At 42.0% G+C, this 14,068-nt stretch overlaps 1 protein-coding gene across 1 annotated transcript in view; it reads left to right on the top strand.

The window, feature by feature from the left end:
• ADCY2 (adenylate cyclase 2) overlaps positions 1-14,068 on the top strand; it is an 812,163-nt gene that overhangs the window by 25,881 nt on the left and 772,214 nt on the right. The window contains exon 2 of the mRNA XM_030205406.1: positions 12,329-12,526. Coding sequence (XP_030061266.1) covers positions 12,329-12,526 — 198 coding nt within the window. The remainder of the gene's footprint in view (positions 1-12,328; positions 12,527-14,068) is intronic.

Raw genomic sequence — 14,068 nt, 5'->3', positions numbered from 1 at the left:
ATTTAGGGGGAAGGTTTGGTGGATTGAGAGAGAGGGTGGATTTTATAGTTATATTGTATTATGCTCATGGTCAGTGTTGAATGGTAAATGTATTTCTAACTAAAAATGTAACCTTTTTGGAGGAATGTGCAAATAGTCCAGGCTTTCAGGATATCCCTGATGAATATGCATGATCTTTCTCCTGCATATGCATTAGGGATATCCTGAAAACTGGGTCTTCTTGCAGCCCTCAAGGACTGAACTTCAATAAGATTTTTCAGATGTGTGGGCTATAAATATTTTAACTAAATAAGCCACTGATATGGAAGGTTAATGGATTAAACTGCATCACTGTCTGAACAATAGTACTAATATAATTTTACTCAGTCTCTAAGCTCCCAATGCTGACTCCCTCCAATTTTTCAAATCTCTTACAGATATGTTAGTACATTGTGATAACCAGCCTATTGTAATGGGCAGAGATTTACCTGCAATTAGACCTCATATTAGATCAATGTTTCTAAGTGCAGATTTGTCCTATCAAAAGCCAAAACTGTACTTCTCGAGATTCTGGGATCTTGGTTTAACTGATGTATGGAAGCTTCAGCATTCTGTGGATATAGATTTTACTTTTTATTCTGTTCCCAATCAGATCCACACATGCATTGATTTCTTTTTAACTTTCAGGGTTTTGGTTCCAGAGCTGCTTTATACTGATATAGTAACTGCTACTCTATTATATCACACTGCTGTAATCTTAATATTTGATTTAAAGACTCAGTGGCAGATTAGGATCAGCTGGTACTTAGTGTTGGTTTTATTAAATGAAGAAGGGTTTAAGAAATGATTCAGGAAGTCTTACAGTCCTATTCCTTGCATAATAACCTTGCTGAAGTTCCTGTTGATAGGTGGTGGGATGCTTTAAAGGCCACTGTTCTTGGGGCTATTGTTAGTTTGACCTCATTGACCTGTAGAAGGGTGGAGATCAGGGCCGGTCTTAGCAATTGTGGGGCCCTGTGCAGACCAGTTTGCTGGGGCCCCGCCCCCACCCAACCCCTTGTTGACAAGATATGTTTTAAACATTTTCTTTTATTTCAAATAAAGACAAATCAAGCAAAACTTGTATACAAAAAATAATTCAAACATGAAAAATGCTATACTAGGAAAACTTTAGGTTTATAAAGCAAAACCATGCGCATGTAAGGACTAGATAAATGAATTAAAATGAATCCCCTTAATATGTAATACTTGGTAGCAATAATGAAACAGTGACTGAATATTCAGAGAGCAAGAAGCCTGAGCCAACAGATTTATTTTCCACTGAACATAATTAACTTTGTATGAACTTGGCTGCTAATAGTGTGCTGAACTGGACAATGTTGGCACATTTAGCCACACCCTTTTACCAGCCATGGCGCATATGAACAGTAATCATTGGAAATATTACCCCAGTACATGAGAAGAAAAATAAATAATTTCTGTAAGCTGTTACAGCTCCAGTATACCCAAAATGACACAAACCAAATTAGCATACAGATTCTGCATGCAGCATAGAAAAACAGAACATTGCTATACATTGCAAAATAAGACAGCATATGTAAATTCTCAGATTGGACATATTCCAAATACTAAAATGAAAATAAAATTATTTTTGCTACCTTTGTTGTCTTGTGACTGTTTTTCTGATCATGTTGGTCCCAGTCTCTGATTCTGCTGCTCTCTATCTGCTCCCTTAACTCCCCTTCCAGTGCTTTCTTTCCATTTATTTCTTTACTTTCCTCCTTTCTTCTTCATTTCTTGCCCTACATCCATAGGTAAAAGCTGGGTCCTCCGTGGACTTAACTGAAGGAGGTATAGAGTGGATCCAGCTTTTCCCTATTTTCTCAAGCCATGTGCAGTTTTTCTCCTCTTTTCCCTTTCCCTCATCTCCGTCAGTATGCATCTCCTTCCTCTCTCTTCCCTCGCCGCCATCCATGTCCAGCATTTCTCTCTCTCTCCTCCCCTCCATCCATGTTCATCTCACATCCTCTCTCTTCCCTCCCCTCCATCCATGTTCATCTCGCATCCTCTCTCTTCCCTCCCCTCCATCCAAATCCAGCATTTCAACTCTCCCCTGTCCTCTATCCGTGTCCAGAATTTCTCCTCTCCCGACCCCTCTATCCATGTGCATCTCCTTCCTGTCTTCCCTCACCTCCACCCACGTCCAGCATTTCTTCTGCCCACCCCTCCATCCATCCATGTCCAGCATTTCTTCTGCCCACCCCTCCCCTCCCATCCATGTCCAGCGATTCTTCTTTGCCCCCTGTCCTCACCTCTTACCCACATCCAGTGATTCTCCTCTGTCCCCTGCCCTCTCCTCCATGTCCAGTGACTCGCTGCAGCCCCCAACTTACCACCCTTTTCAGTCCCCGAGTTTCAGTTCCCAGCCCCAGCCCCACCTGTGCCCTCAGTTTTCCACAGCCCTCCTGTCCTTCCAGCCGCCCTGCGTTTAAAAAGTTGTAGTGGGCGCAGCGGCAGCGAAAAAGCAGGCTTGCCTCTAGCCTTTAAGTCTTCCCCTTCTCTCTCAGTGTGCACTGTGCCGCCTTTCTCTGATGCAATTTCCTGTTTCCGGGTTTCCGCGAAGGCAGCACAGTGCATGCTGAGAGAGAAGGGGAAGGCTTAAAGACTAGAGGCGAGCCTGCTTTTTCGCTGCTGCTGCCACCGCTGCGTATTTTTAAATGCAGGGCGGCTGGAATGAAAGCAGCTGAGGATCAATGGCAGGGAGTGACAGGAAGCGCCGCGGGGCCCCTGGAGGCGCGAGGCCCTGTGCGACCGCTTCTGTTGCCCCTGCCTAAGATCCGACCTAGCGGAGATTTCCTCTACAAGTACCTACTTGTGCTAAGAGCTGATGTACAATGCTGTCGTGGGTAATTTGGTGGTCTTTGACATGATTAGGATCATAGTTCTCTGGTCTTGCTTGAGTTTCAGCAAAATGTTCTCTATAAGAGATACTGGAGGATATACATACAGAAGTCCCTCCCCACTATGTAGGAGAAAGGCATGACAATAGTCTGCCAAGTGACCTCAGCCTGGAACAGAGCTGGAGAACTTTGACAGGGCTGCCGAGGGGGGGGGGCAGGGGGTACAAAATTCCCCGGGCCTCCAAGGGGGGCCCAGCGCCGCAGTCCCTGATCTCACCCGCCCGCCCTCGGCTCCGTTGACAGCCCCCCTCCGTCTGCCATCAGGCCCCCTGCATTCAAATCACAGTGCCTCACCTCCGTGTGAAAGCGCTACAGCAGATCGCCTCCCGTTGGGCATTCCCTCCCTGTGTCCCGCCCTCGCGAAAACAGGAAGTTACATCAGACAAGGGCGGGACACAGGGAGGGAAGGTCCAAAGGGAGGCGATCTGCCGCTGTGCTTTCACATGGAGGTGAGGCACTGTGATTTGAATGCAGTGGGCCCAGTGGCGGACGGAGGGAGGCTGTTGAAGGGGCTGGGGTAGGCGGGTGGAGAATGGGGACTGCGGCGCGGTGACCTCATGGGGGGAAGGGGCGGCGGGGCCCCGGGCCCAGCCCAGTCTCTCAGCAGCCCTGAACTTTGTTGTTGAGATGAGTGGCAAAAAGATCCACCAAAGGGGTACCCCACTGTCAGAAGATCTTGCAGGCTACACCCATGTTGAGACGCCACTCGTGCGGTTGCAAAACCCTGCTCGCTGTCCACCAGGCAGTTGCCCTGTCCTGGTAGGTATTTGGCTTGCAGGACCATTCCATGAAGGAGGGCCCAATGCCTCCTGTCACAAAGGGTAGGATGCCGTACCCCCTGCTTGTACATATAGAACACTGCAACCTGGTTGTCTGTCTGAGAATAATTTGGTTCTATAGCCAATCTCTGAAAGCCTTTAGAGCATTCCAAATGGCCCTTAGTTCGAGGAGGTTGATATGGAGATCGGTTTCCTTAGCAGACCAAGTTCCCTGAAGCCCATCCACATAAGCTTCCCATCCCAAGTAGGATGCATCCGTTGTTAGCACCTTCTGAGGAGGTGGAATTTTGAATCACAGTTCCACAGTCAAATTTGTTTGAATTGTCCACCAGAGAAGGGGGAGGAATGTGGATGGCATTTGCTACATTCCCAGCTGCCTGAGACCACTGGGAAGGTTCCCTGGGTCTCTCTCAAATGGAGACCTGCTAAGGAAGTGCCATGCATTACTGAGACCATGTGGCCCTTTAATCTCAACATTTATCAAGCTGTGACCTGCTTGCTGCTTTGACTTGCGAGTGTTGGTAAGCAGGACTCCTATGTACTCCAATCACTGGACTGGGTGAAGGAGAGACTTGGGGTACTTTATGATGAACCCTAGGAGCATCAACATCCAACTCTGACACTCACTCCTGCGATGTGCTCTTGATCAGCCAATCGTCCAGACAGGGAAATACACAAACTCCCAGTCTGCGCAATTACACTACAACTACCGCTAGACACTACCCTGGGAGCTGACGCAAGGAAAAATAGCAGAACATGGTACTGGTAGTGGTATTTCCCTATTTGGAATCTGAGATACTTCCTGTGTCTGGGAAGCATCTAATTGTGGGCATAGGCATCCTTTAAGTCCAGAGAGCATAGCCAATAATGTTCCTGAATCATGGGGAAAAGGGTACCCAGGGAAATCATCCTGAACTTTTCTTTGACCAGGAATTGGTTCAGGGCCCTTGGGTCTAGGATGGGATGAAATTCCCCCATCTTTTTGGGCACATGGAAGTACCTGGAATAGCATCCCTTCCCTTATTTGCCCTGGGGTGATGTCACCCAGCTGTGAGAATACTTGGCCTGCTGTCCTCTGAGAACAGCTGCTATAGATGAATAACTTTTCCTTACTGAACTCTCTATGGCTGGTATAAGTAGTCACGCTTAAATTAAACATGCTTATTTGTGCTGTTATGCTAGTATTTCTATAAAATAGCATCTTCTTGGGGCCTAAATATAGGCACTTCATTATAGAATTGACTTCCACGTGCATGACAATATGGGTACACTTAATGCCACCTATTAAGGAAGAATTAAGTGATCTGCATTATCTGCTATGGTATCAGTTATTTGGTAGTAAATTACCATGTATTATTAACTGCAAGGTATAATCGATAGGTGGAGAAAACATTTCCCACCCATTCTCTTCCCCTTTCCATGCTACTCAATGCAAGATTTAATGCATGTTCAGATGGTATAGCGTGGCACCAAGAATGTGTCTTTATAAAATACCGATGCAAATCCTGCAGCATCAGTGCTTAAATTGAAGGCATGGATTTTACGTCGCTTGACAGCAGGCATAATGTCTGCAAATAGAGTTTGCAGGTACATGTATAGGTTAGTGTATTTTTTAATCAGTGCGCATATTGTGAGACTCCTGTGTGATGCCCAGACTGCACCCTGGAAATACCTACAATAGAAGTATGTGCTTTCATGCCAATATGCTTACTTTTATGCCTGACCTAATTTTAAAAGCTTTTTTTTAATGTGCATATATTATGTGTTATTATAATGCACTGTAATGAAATGGCTCCTTAAGTTCTGACTTACTAAAGTTCCTCCCCCCCCCCCCCCCCCCCCATCCTTTTTCTAAGGGGAGGAAGATTTCTAAATCAGGCCTGTAAGACTTTCAAGTGCAATATCTGAAAAATGAGTAATTTTAGACATTAATCAGAAAGTAGCTATTTTTTTTAATTTTAAAATTTAAAAAAAATATTTTATTGAAAATTTTTAAGCATTTAACAGCACACGAAAACAAAGAAAAAGAAAACATAAACAATGAGACAGCAAGTGCGCTGTAGTACAAAACTTGACTTTATCAGATGTAAAAGAGAACCTGTGTTGCATTAAGTAGGATGTTAGAACAAAAGGAGTCAAGGAGAACCTATGTTTTCGTATCGGAGTGGGTATCTGCTTATAAGCCAATAGGGATTCATATTTCCTAATTATGCATACATAACTCCACCATTCATTGAAGCTCAGCTTGGAGCTGTTTTTCCAGTTACAAATGATGAGGTGTGTGGCAATAGCTAACAACATATATTAAGTAATTTATGCCTAGATTTTTTTTGTTAGCCTGAGATGCTATTTTGTATTGACAAGTCATTAAAAAAATAAAAAGATGATTAAAAAAAAAGATTCCGGTAGGTCAGTGTCCGGATTAGAGGAGCAGAGGATAATAATTTTGTAATGGCCATATTCAAAGGAAGGTGAAAAATGATGAGGATCCAGGACCAAACAAGGTTCCAGTATGCTTGCACATTTTTACAGTAAAAAAAAACGAATAAGACATTATCAGGTTCAGTTAAACATGACCAACAAACCGATGAAGCAGCTTGTTTGGTAATCTTAGCAAGCCTCAAGAGAGTCCAGTAGTCAAGGTGCAGTATGAAAAAGGAAGACTGCGTTATGGCTGCAGATTTTGATGGGCAGAAAGTCTTGGTCCAGAAAGTAGCCTAGTCAACGTCCGTGGGAATGAGGCCAAATTCCTGTTCCCAGGAGGATTCAAGCAGAAGTGCACAGTTATTAGTGACATCCTGAAGTTCTTTGTAGATGGAGAAGGCCTTTGTGTGGCCCGTGACTATGCTTAGACAAAAGGAAGTGAATTCAGAGGTGGCCAGCTTTAGTGAAGATGATGTTTGAGTGAAGGTGATGTATGATGAAACCTGTTTCCAAGAAAGAGAGTACATTAATAAAATGTTATATATAAGTGACAAAGCATCTATTGGCAATAAATTACCAGCAAGAAATAATTGTAATAAAAACCATATCCCTTTATCTTTCCATTCAGGTTCTTGTTGGTCTAAGATAGTGGAGTCAAACATGGAATTGTGCCATAAGGGTATGTCTTCTGCTGATTCAGTTTTAAGCTTGAAGGCAATTCAGAGTTCCCTAATAGTACAAGCAGAGGCTTTCAAGAGGCGTACAGATTTTGTGTAGGGATAGGTGCCATTAAAGGGAGAAAACAAAGAAGATAAGGGTGTGCTAGAGAGGCCTTGAAGGACAGCCATCTCAGAACATCTGGACCTGATCACTTTGGAACCAGAGTAAGGATTGGGCAAGTTAGAAGGCCGCATGATAAGCCTTAAAATCAGGAAGGTTAAGGCTCCCCTTTTCTTTACTAAGTTTCAATTTTTTAAGGGCAATATGAGGGGGTTTCTGTTTCCAAATGAATTTATTGATCTGTGAATCAACCTTCTTGTGTAGACCATTAGGAAAGGGGAGGGGAGTCATGTTGAAAATGTAATTTAATTTAGGGGCCAGTACCATCTTGACAGCTTCAGTTCTACCCCAACAAGTGAGGAAAAGAGGGGACCAAGAGTTCAAAACCAATTTAGTTAGACAATTGAGTCACTGATAAGGGACAACGATTTGTCAATAGTGTTGGTATACCAAATGCCAAGGTTTTTAATGTTGTGTGGTTCCCATGAAAATAGCAGGTGGGCCAGATGCTTTAGACCAATTGATTTTGTAGCCTGAAAATGGTGAAAAGGAGTTTGATATCCTAGCAATACTAGGAGAGAATCTGTAAAAGTGTAGACTAAAATATCAGCATAGATAGAAAGTTTGTACATGTCCCGCCCAAGGGAAACTCCAGTAATGCTGGAATTTGCTCTAATAGCAATAGTGAGTGGTTCAAGGGCAATATTAAAAAGGAGTGGGGGCCAGAAGATTATTGTGAAGGAATTGAACCATTTTAATGAATTGGGGACTAAAATCAAACCATTTTAATACTTGAATAAGTACACCCACTTAATCCTGTCAACCGCCTTTTAGGCATAAAGTAAGACAACTAAAAAGGGTTCATTGGAGATTTCAGTATGGGATATTCCAAAAGAGTCTGGAACTGTCATTTGCCAATCTGTTAGGGGTGAAAGTAGCTGCTTTTAAATAAACATGAGAAAATATCAACTTTGAGTCTTATTTGTGTGTTAAATGATTAAGGCAAATCCTCAACAAAGGGAGGTCTTTAGAAAGACCGTTGTGAAGGTGAGCATGCTTCGTTGTCTCCTTTGACACAACGCTTGTATAGAATGCTGCAATAAGCTTATTGCAGCATTCTATACAAGCGTTGTGTCAGAGGAGACAACGAAGCACGCTCACCTTCACAACGGTCTTTCTAAAGACCTCCCTTTGTTGAGGATTTGCCTTCATCAAATAGTTCTCAAAAGCATTCGGCATTAAGTCTTTGGAATCCTTGGTCGTCCTCCCACTTTTATTTTATTTCTTGTTGTTGTCCGTGGGGCGTCTAGAGTTCTCCGCCTTCTGGCGGATATTTTTTCTCTTTATTTGTGTGTTAGCCAGTTCATGCACAGTAATGCAAGTTAAGTGCATAGTTATTAAGTAAACCCCATTCAGATTAAAGAAAGAAATAGTAATGTGCTGGTTTACAGGTGACCCTAGTATTCCATCTATTCCGCTGCAGCTTTTTGGATCCACTTTTCAATCTGTAGACTCTTTTAGATATCTTGGAGTCATTATTGACTCACAACTATCATTTACACCTCAAATCTCAAATGTATGCAAAACATCGTACTCTGGTAGCTCCGTATGATTCAACGATATTTCAGCCATGACATTTTTCATTTCCTAATTCTCTCTTTACTCACCACAAGATTGGATTATTGCAACATCATTTATTTAGAATGTACCCAAAATTCTATTAAAAATCTTCAGCCCGTACAGAACACAGCCATCCGATTATTAAATAAGCATTAAATCTCAGAAACTTGCATTTAATGTGCATTAATGCATGCTATCGGGTTAACACACTTCAGCAAAAGACCACAGTTATTTAAAAAACAACTACTTACCGAATAGTATGAAATTAAGCAATTTTAATATGAGACTGATCGTTTGCTGTTGATAAACAGACTTAATAAAATTAAATTCACAGTCATGTAAATTGTCAAAATAACACTTCATTTCATTATATACAGTATAGACTCCTGTATTACTGAAGGCTGTTTTCATAGAAAGCAATTATTAGTATTGCTAATATTGCATGTAAGCTTTCATCTTCCCTTAAGAACTTTTTTAATGCAATGCAGTGAATAATTTATAGCTGAGCTTAAATAAGTATTCTAATTCATAGAAATATAAACAAACTACTTTGTAAACGCAAGAAATTAGATGATTCCATTCACTGATAGTAGATGGTAGCCTTATTCTAGAAAATATAGAAGCGGTACTGGAATGTTGTGACACCATTTATTAATTGGTTTAGCATTTGGTAAATTTCAAAACAGGCTATTGCTCTTTATAAAAATATGTGCCTGCATTGCCTGTGGTACTCTGTTATTGTTGCTATTTTGGGCTGGATCATAACGTAGTTTATCATTTTCCTTCACTGTGAGTAATGATCCTCTTAATTCCATTTTGAATAAAATCAATTTCTCAGTTTATCAGACGCACACACAAATGTGGTCATAAATTAGCTTTCATATTATGTACACGCCCCACAGTGCCTTATTTAAACAGAAAGTGATATTTGCACATGCTGTTTCAACACTAGTTGAAAGGGCTTATTAATTGTTGACCTAAAAGGGTCCATAATGTATCTTTGTTTGCTTTTCCATGATGCTCCTTTTTTTGGTATTACAGTTCTTCACTTCTCCTTTTTCTTCTTGCTCAATCAAAACTGCTGCTGGGATTCTGGCTCCATGAACCTTTATTCATAGCTACTGGGGATTATTCTCTCATACCCCTACCCGTCTGTTTTAATAGAACCATCCTTTCACTGTTCTTAGTCTGATCATTGCAGCAGCTGTTACCAGAACTGATTTTATCTGGGCACAGCTTAGGAATTTTATCCTAATGCTACCAAAATGTCCCCAGAAACTAAACGTATCAAGTCTGAGTGCAGCTTTGTTCTCCATAATGCTAAACTCTACAACCAAAATAGCTCCCAGAACCCAAAAAAGGAAAAGTGAGTCATTTACAGCAGACACAATGTAGGGGCTAGTCTGCCATTGTTTTTTTTACCCATTGCTGACTCCCAGATCTTGGCAATACCCTTTTCTTGTCATTTATTTTGCTTTATGTCCTTCATAGCTTTTTTTCATTTTGTTCCATTTTGATCACATTTGTATCCACATGTGACTTGCTATATGCTAATTACTGATTAATTCTCTACCTCCTATTAGTGTATACAATGGTACCTTAAGGTTATGTGTGGTACTTATATTTCTTATTGTGAGCCCCGGTTGTAGTAGTAATCTAGGCTGCTGCCTAGTCACTCCCCGGGATGGAGGGCGCGCACAGAATTTATTTGGGACCAGGGTCGGGATCAGGAATGTCCTGTCACGCCAGGCAAGCACAGCATCAGACTTGTGATTTTCACAAATAAAATAGTTCACCACGGTTGTTAAAGTCGAACCAACAACAATTTTATTTGTACTTTGAACTGATGAAGCAAAACATCAGACCAGTCTTTAAAGGTTACAGTTGTTACTTTCACCGCTTCTCTTCTTATGCACAAATCCTAGCCACCCGGTAGATGTGGGATATGTATAATCACACTTTACAAATGATACTCCTTTTAGCAGATGTTAAAAGCTTATTAGTATGAATCCGGATGGTACACACTTACAGACTAGCAAGATCTGGGAGGAGACGCTGTGGTACTGCGGATGTATATAGAGGTGGTAATCCTTATTGCTTAAAGGTTATGCCTACTTCTGGGTAAACTAAGCAGACTACCTGGGAGATTCAGGCAGATGATTTCCTTTGAAAATCCCTTTCTCTAAGGTCAAGTGGAGGGTATCCAGGATCCTGATGGGCCAGACCACGGAGCCCCTCAGCCAGGAAAGAGGGGCATCAGCCAGAGGGGGCTCAGGGATCCTTCAAACTGGAAAGAAGGGTATCCCCCAAACCAACCCTGCGAGTGAAACACTGAGGTTAGAATAGAAAAATTCCCAGCTGTGATACGGAAGTAACAAAAGTGCAAGCAGAAGTATTTTGCCAAATTATTCAGTTAAATAAGTCACCTTCAAAATTTTGATAATGCTATATTGGCTTTGTACTAGCAGGAGGAAAGAAAAGTGAGAGATCAAGAGGCATTTGAAGGGACCAGAGAGAAAACCCAGCCACACACACAGCCCCGCATACAGTAAGAACATATGTCTTACCTGGCACCAAGCGGTAACCAGTATCTTTGAGCAACTCGAAACAGTCCAATTCAAAGTCTCCAGATTCCTATCCAGTAACACTGGTAAATAATTAAATGACCAGTTCTCATAGCATTATAAGAAAGTGTTTGTGTCAGCGCTGAGGGGCATGGATTATAACATAAGAATAACCATTCTCTGGGTCAGACCAACGGTTCAACTAGCCCACTATCCTGCTTCCAACAGTGGCTAATCCAGGTCACAAGTACCTGGCAGAAACCCAGATAGTAGCAACATTCCATGCTACTAATCCCAGGGCAAGCAGTGGCTTCCCCATGTCTGTCTCGTAGCAGACTATGAACTTTCCTCTAGGAACTTGTCCAGACCTTTTTAAAACCCAGATATGCTAACTGCTATTACTACATCTTCTGGCAGCAGTTAGCATATCTGGGTTTTAAAAAGGTCTGGACAAGTTCCTAGAAGAAAGTTCATAGTCTGCTACGAGACAGACATGGGGAAGCCACTGCTTGCCCTGGGATTGGTAGCATGGAATGTTGCTACTATCTGGGTTTCTGCCAGGTACTTGTGACCTGGATTAGCCACTGTTCTGGGTTCAGGAGTGCTGCAGGCCCCACAGCAGTCCTGATAACAGAACCCTATAGTGGTGTGCATTCATTAGTGCATATACAGTTCGTTAGTTCACCTAAAATTTAGTGAGCACTAAATTGATTTAATTTTCATTGATTGACCTATCATGTCTTAATTCATGGGTTAGTATGCATTAAATCAATTTAGTATGTATGAAAAATTCCCTGTTGAAACAAATGTATAAAACTAACTGAAAAAAAAAAACCGTGAAACTCAAGAAACAAAACATGACCCCTATCCTCCAAGAAAACTGATATTTTCATGCCTGTGCACATCCTTAGAATCCTCTAAATCTAGTCACAGAAAGTGCAATTTGCAAAGAGGACCCCTCTCTCTCCAGGACTGTGAATCAGCACCCCCATTTGAGCTAGGATGTGGAAAACTGAACTCTGAATGAACTGGGGATCCTTCACGTGGCAGTGCACAGCACCGTTACAGAACTTCTGGGCTGGTTTACCATGCACTTTTAACAGTGAACATTTACATGTTTTTTTTCTTGTTTTAATGTTGACTGATTACATTGATTCCTAAAAGAATGGCAATGTAATTTAAATTGTATACCAACTCTTTGTTCTTTTCTTTTCATCCACAGGAAATAGAAGACCATGTGGCATTTTTAGTAACTGTGCCAACAGCCCTCACTATTTTCTTTGCCATCTTTGTCCTTGTCTGCATTGAATCTTTGTTCAAGAAGTTGCTTCGTGTTTTCTCTTTGGTCGTATGGGTATGTCTTGTTGCCATGGGATATCTCTTCATGTGTTTTGGAGGCATCATTTCACCCTGGGATCAGGTAAGTGAGCTTTGATTTATGTTCATAGTTGCAGTGCACCTTTACAGGTTGTAAAAATTTATAAAAATTCTATGGTGGTGGTTGGGGGGAGTTGTTCCTCCTTGTGTTTGGATCTATCCACGTTTCCCAATAAATGCCAGTCATCAGTAGATCTAACAAGTGCTATCACTTTCTTGAGGGCTGGATTCAGATGATATACTGTAGCTTCAAATATTTTGCTAAGAGTTATACATTAAAGTATGACGTCCTATCCTGAGCAGCATATTTCTGAGCACCTTTTTGCAGCACATAGTACTTTACCCTTTATTTTTGCAGTATGATATTGCCTTTACAACATTATCTCAGATCTGTAAAGTTTAACACATTAAGATCATTTTGCTAGTTCTAGGTGATTTTCATTCGTTCAGTAGGATTTGCATATTATATCTCTTTCAATCATTACTTGTTGCATTTTTCTCTGTGCTGAGCAGTGGCGTACCAATGGGGGTGGTGGGGGCGGTCCACCCCGGGTGCATGCCGCAGGGGGGTGCCGCGGCGCGCACCTGTGGGCTCCGAGTTCGCTACGCTAATTTCGCAGGTTTGCTGCAGCTCCCTCCCTCTGCCCTGGAACAGGTTACTTCCTGTTCCGGGCAGAGGGAGCTGCAGTGAACCAGCGAAGATAGCATAGCGAACTCGGAGCCCACAGGCATGCGCTGCGGCACCCCCCCCCAGCAGCTTGCACCCGGGGGGGGAGTCATTTCGCGGGGGGGGGGGGGGGGGGCGCATCGGCGATCCACCCCGGGTGTCATCGAGGGTAGGAACGCCACTGGTGCTGAGCATTTTCTTCATTTCTGATAGTAAGATGTTGAAATATAAGGTGATCAAATTCAGGGCGATGTATTTGTTTTTGGTTGGATCACATGTTCGTCATGTATAGCACCTTGGGTGAATATCTTCGTAAAGACGGTTAATCAATCCCAATAAATAAATAAATGTTTTCAGTTATGTTAGGAGCATTTGTTAAGCATGCATTGTTCATTTCATTTCCAGTTCTATTTTTAAGAGTGCTTTTACTTGCAATGCCACATTGATATGGATGTGCAAGGAATAAGATAATTCAGATCCAGCTATTGATTCATTTTTATTGGAATTGCAAAGCGAGGCATGCAAGTTCTGCCATTTTATAGTGGGGCTGATCTTATTTTATATTTATTGTATATTGTATATATTTTATATATGTATGAACCTTTGTACTTTTGTTTGACTTTCTGTAAGAATGCACATCACAATCCTAGTGATTTTATAGATATGGGAGTGTCTTCAGAGAGAAGACATGCAGTCCAAAGTCTTTTTGTATACACAGTATCAATATTATTATTTTACACGTGGAGGGGCATAATTGAACGGGGCACCCAAGTTTTCTTGAGGGCGTCCTCGCGAGGGCGGGAAACCCGTATTTTCGAAACAAGATGGGCGGCCATCTTTTGTTTCAATAATACGGTCGGGGACACCCAAATCTCAACATTTAGGTTGCCCTTAGAAATGGTTGACATAAACGTTGAG

This window comes from Microcaecilia unicolor, chromosome 1, assembly GCF_901765095.1.
Source record: "Microcaecilia unicolor chromosome 1, aMicUni1.1, whole genome shotgun sequence".
In the NCBI taxonomy this organism is placed as follows: Eukaryota; Metazoa; Chordata; class Amphibia; order Gymnophiona; family Siphonopidae; genus Microcaecilia; species Microcaecilia unicolor.
The sequence above is the reverse complement of the archived record's forward strand: the minus strand, read 5'-3'. Positions and strand labels throughout refer to the sequence as shown.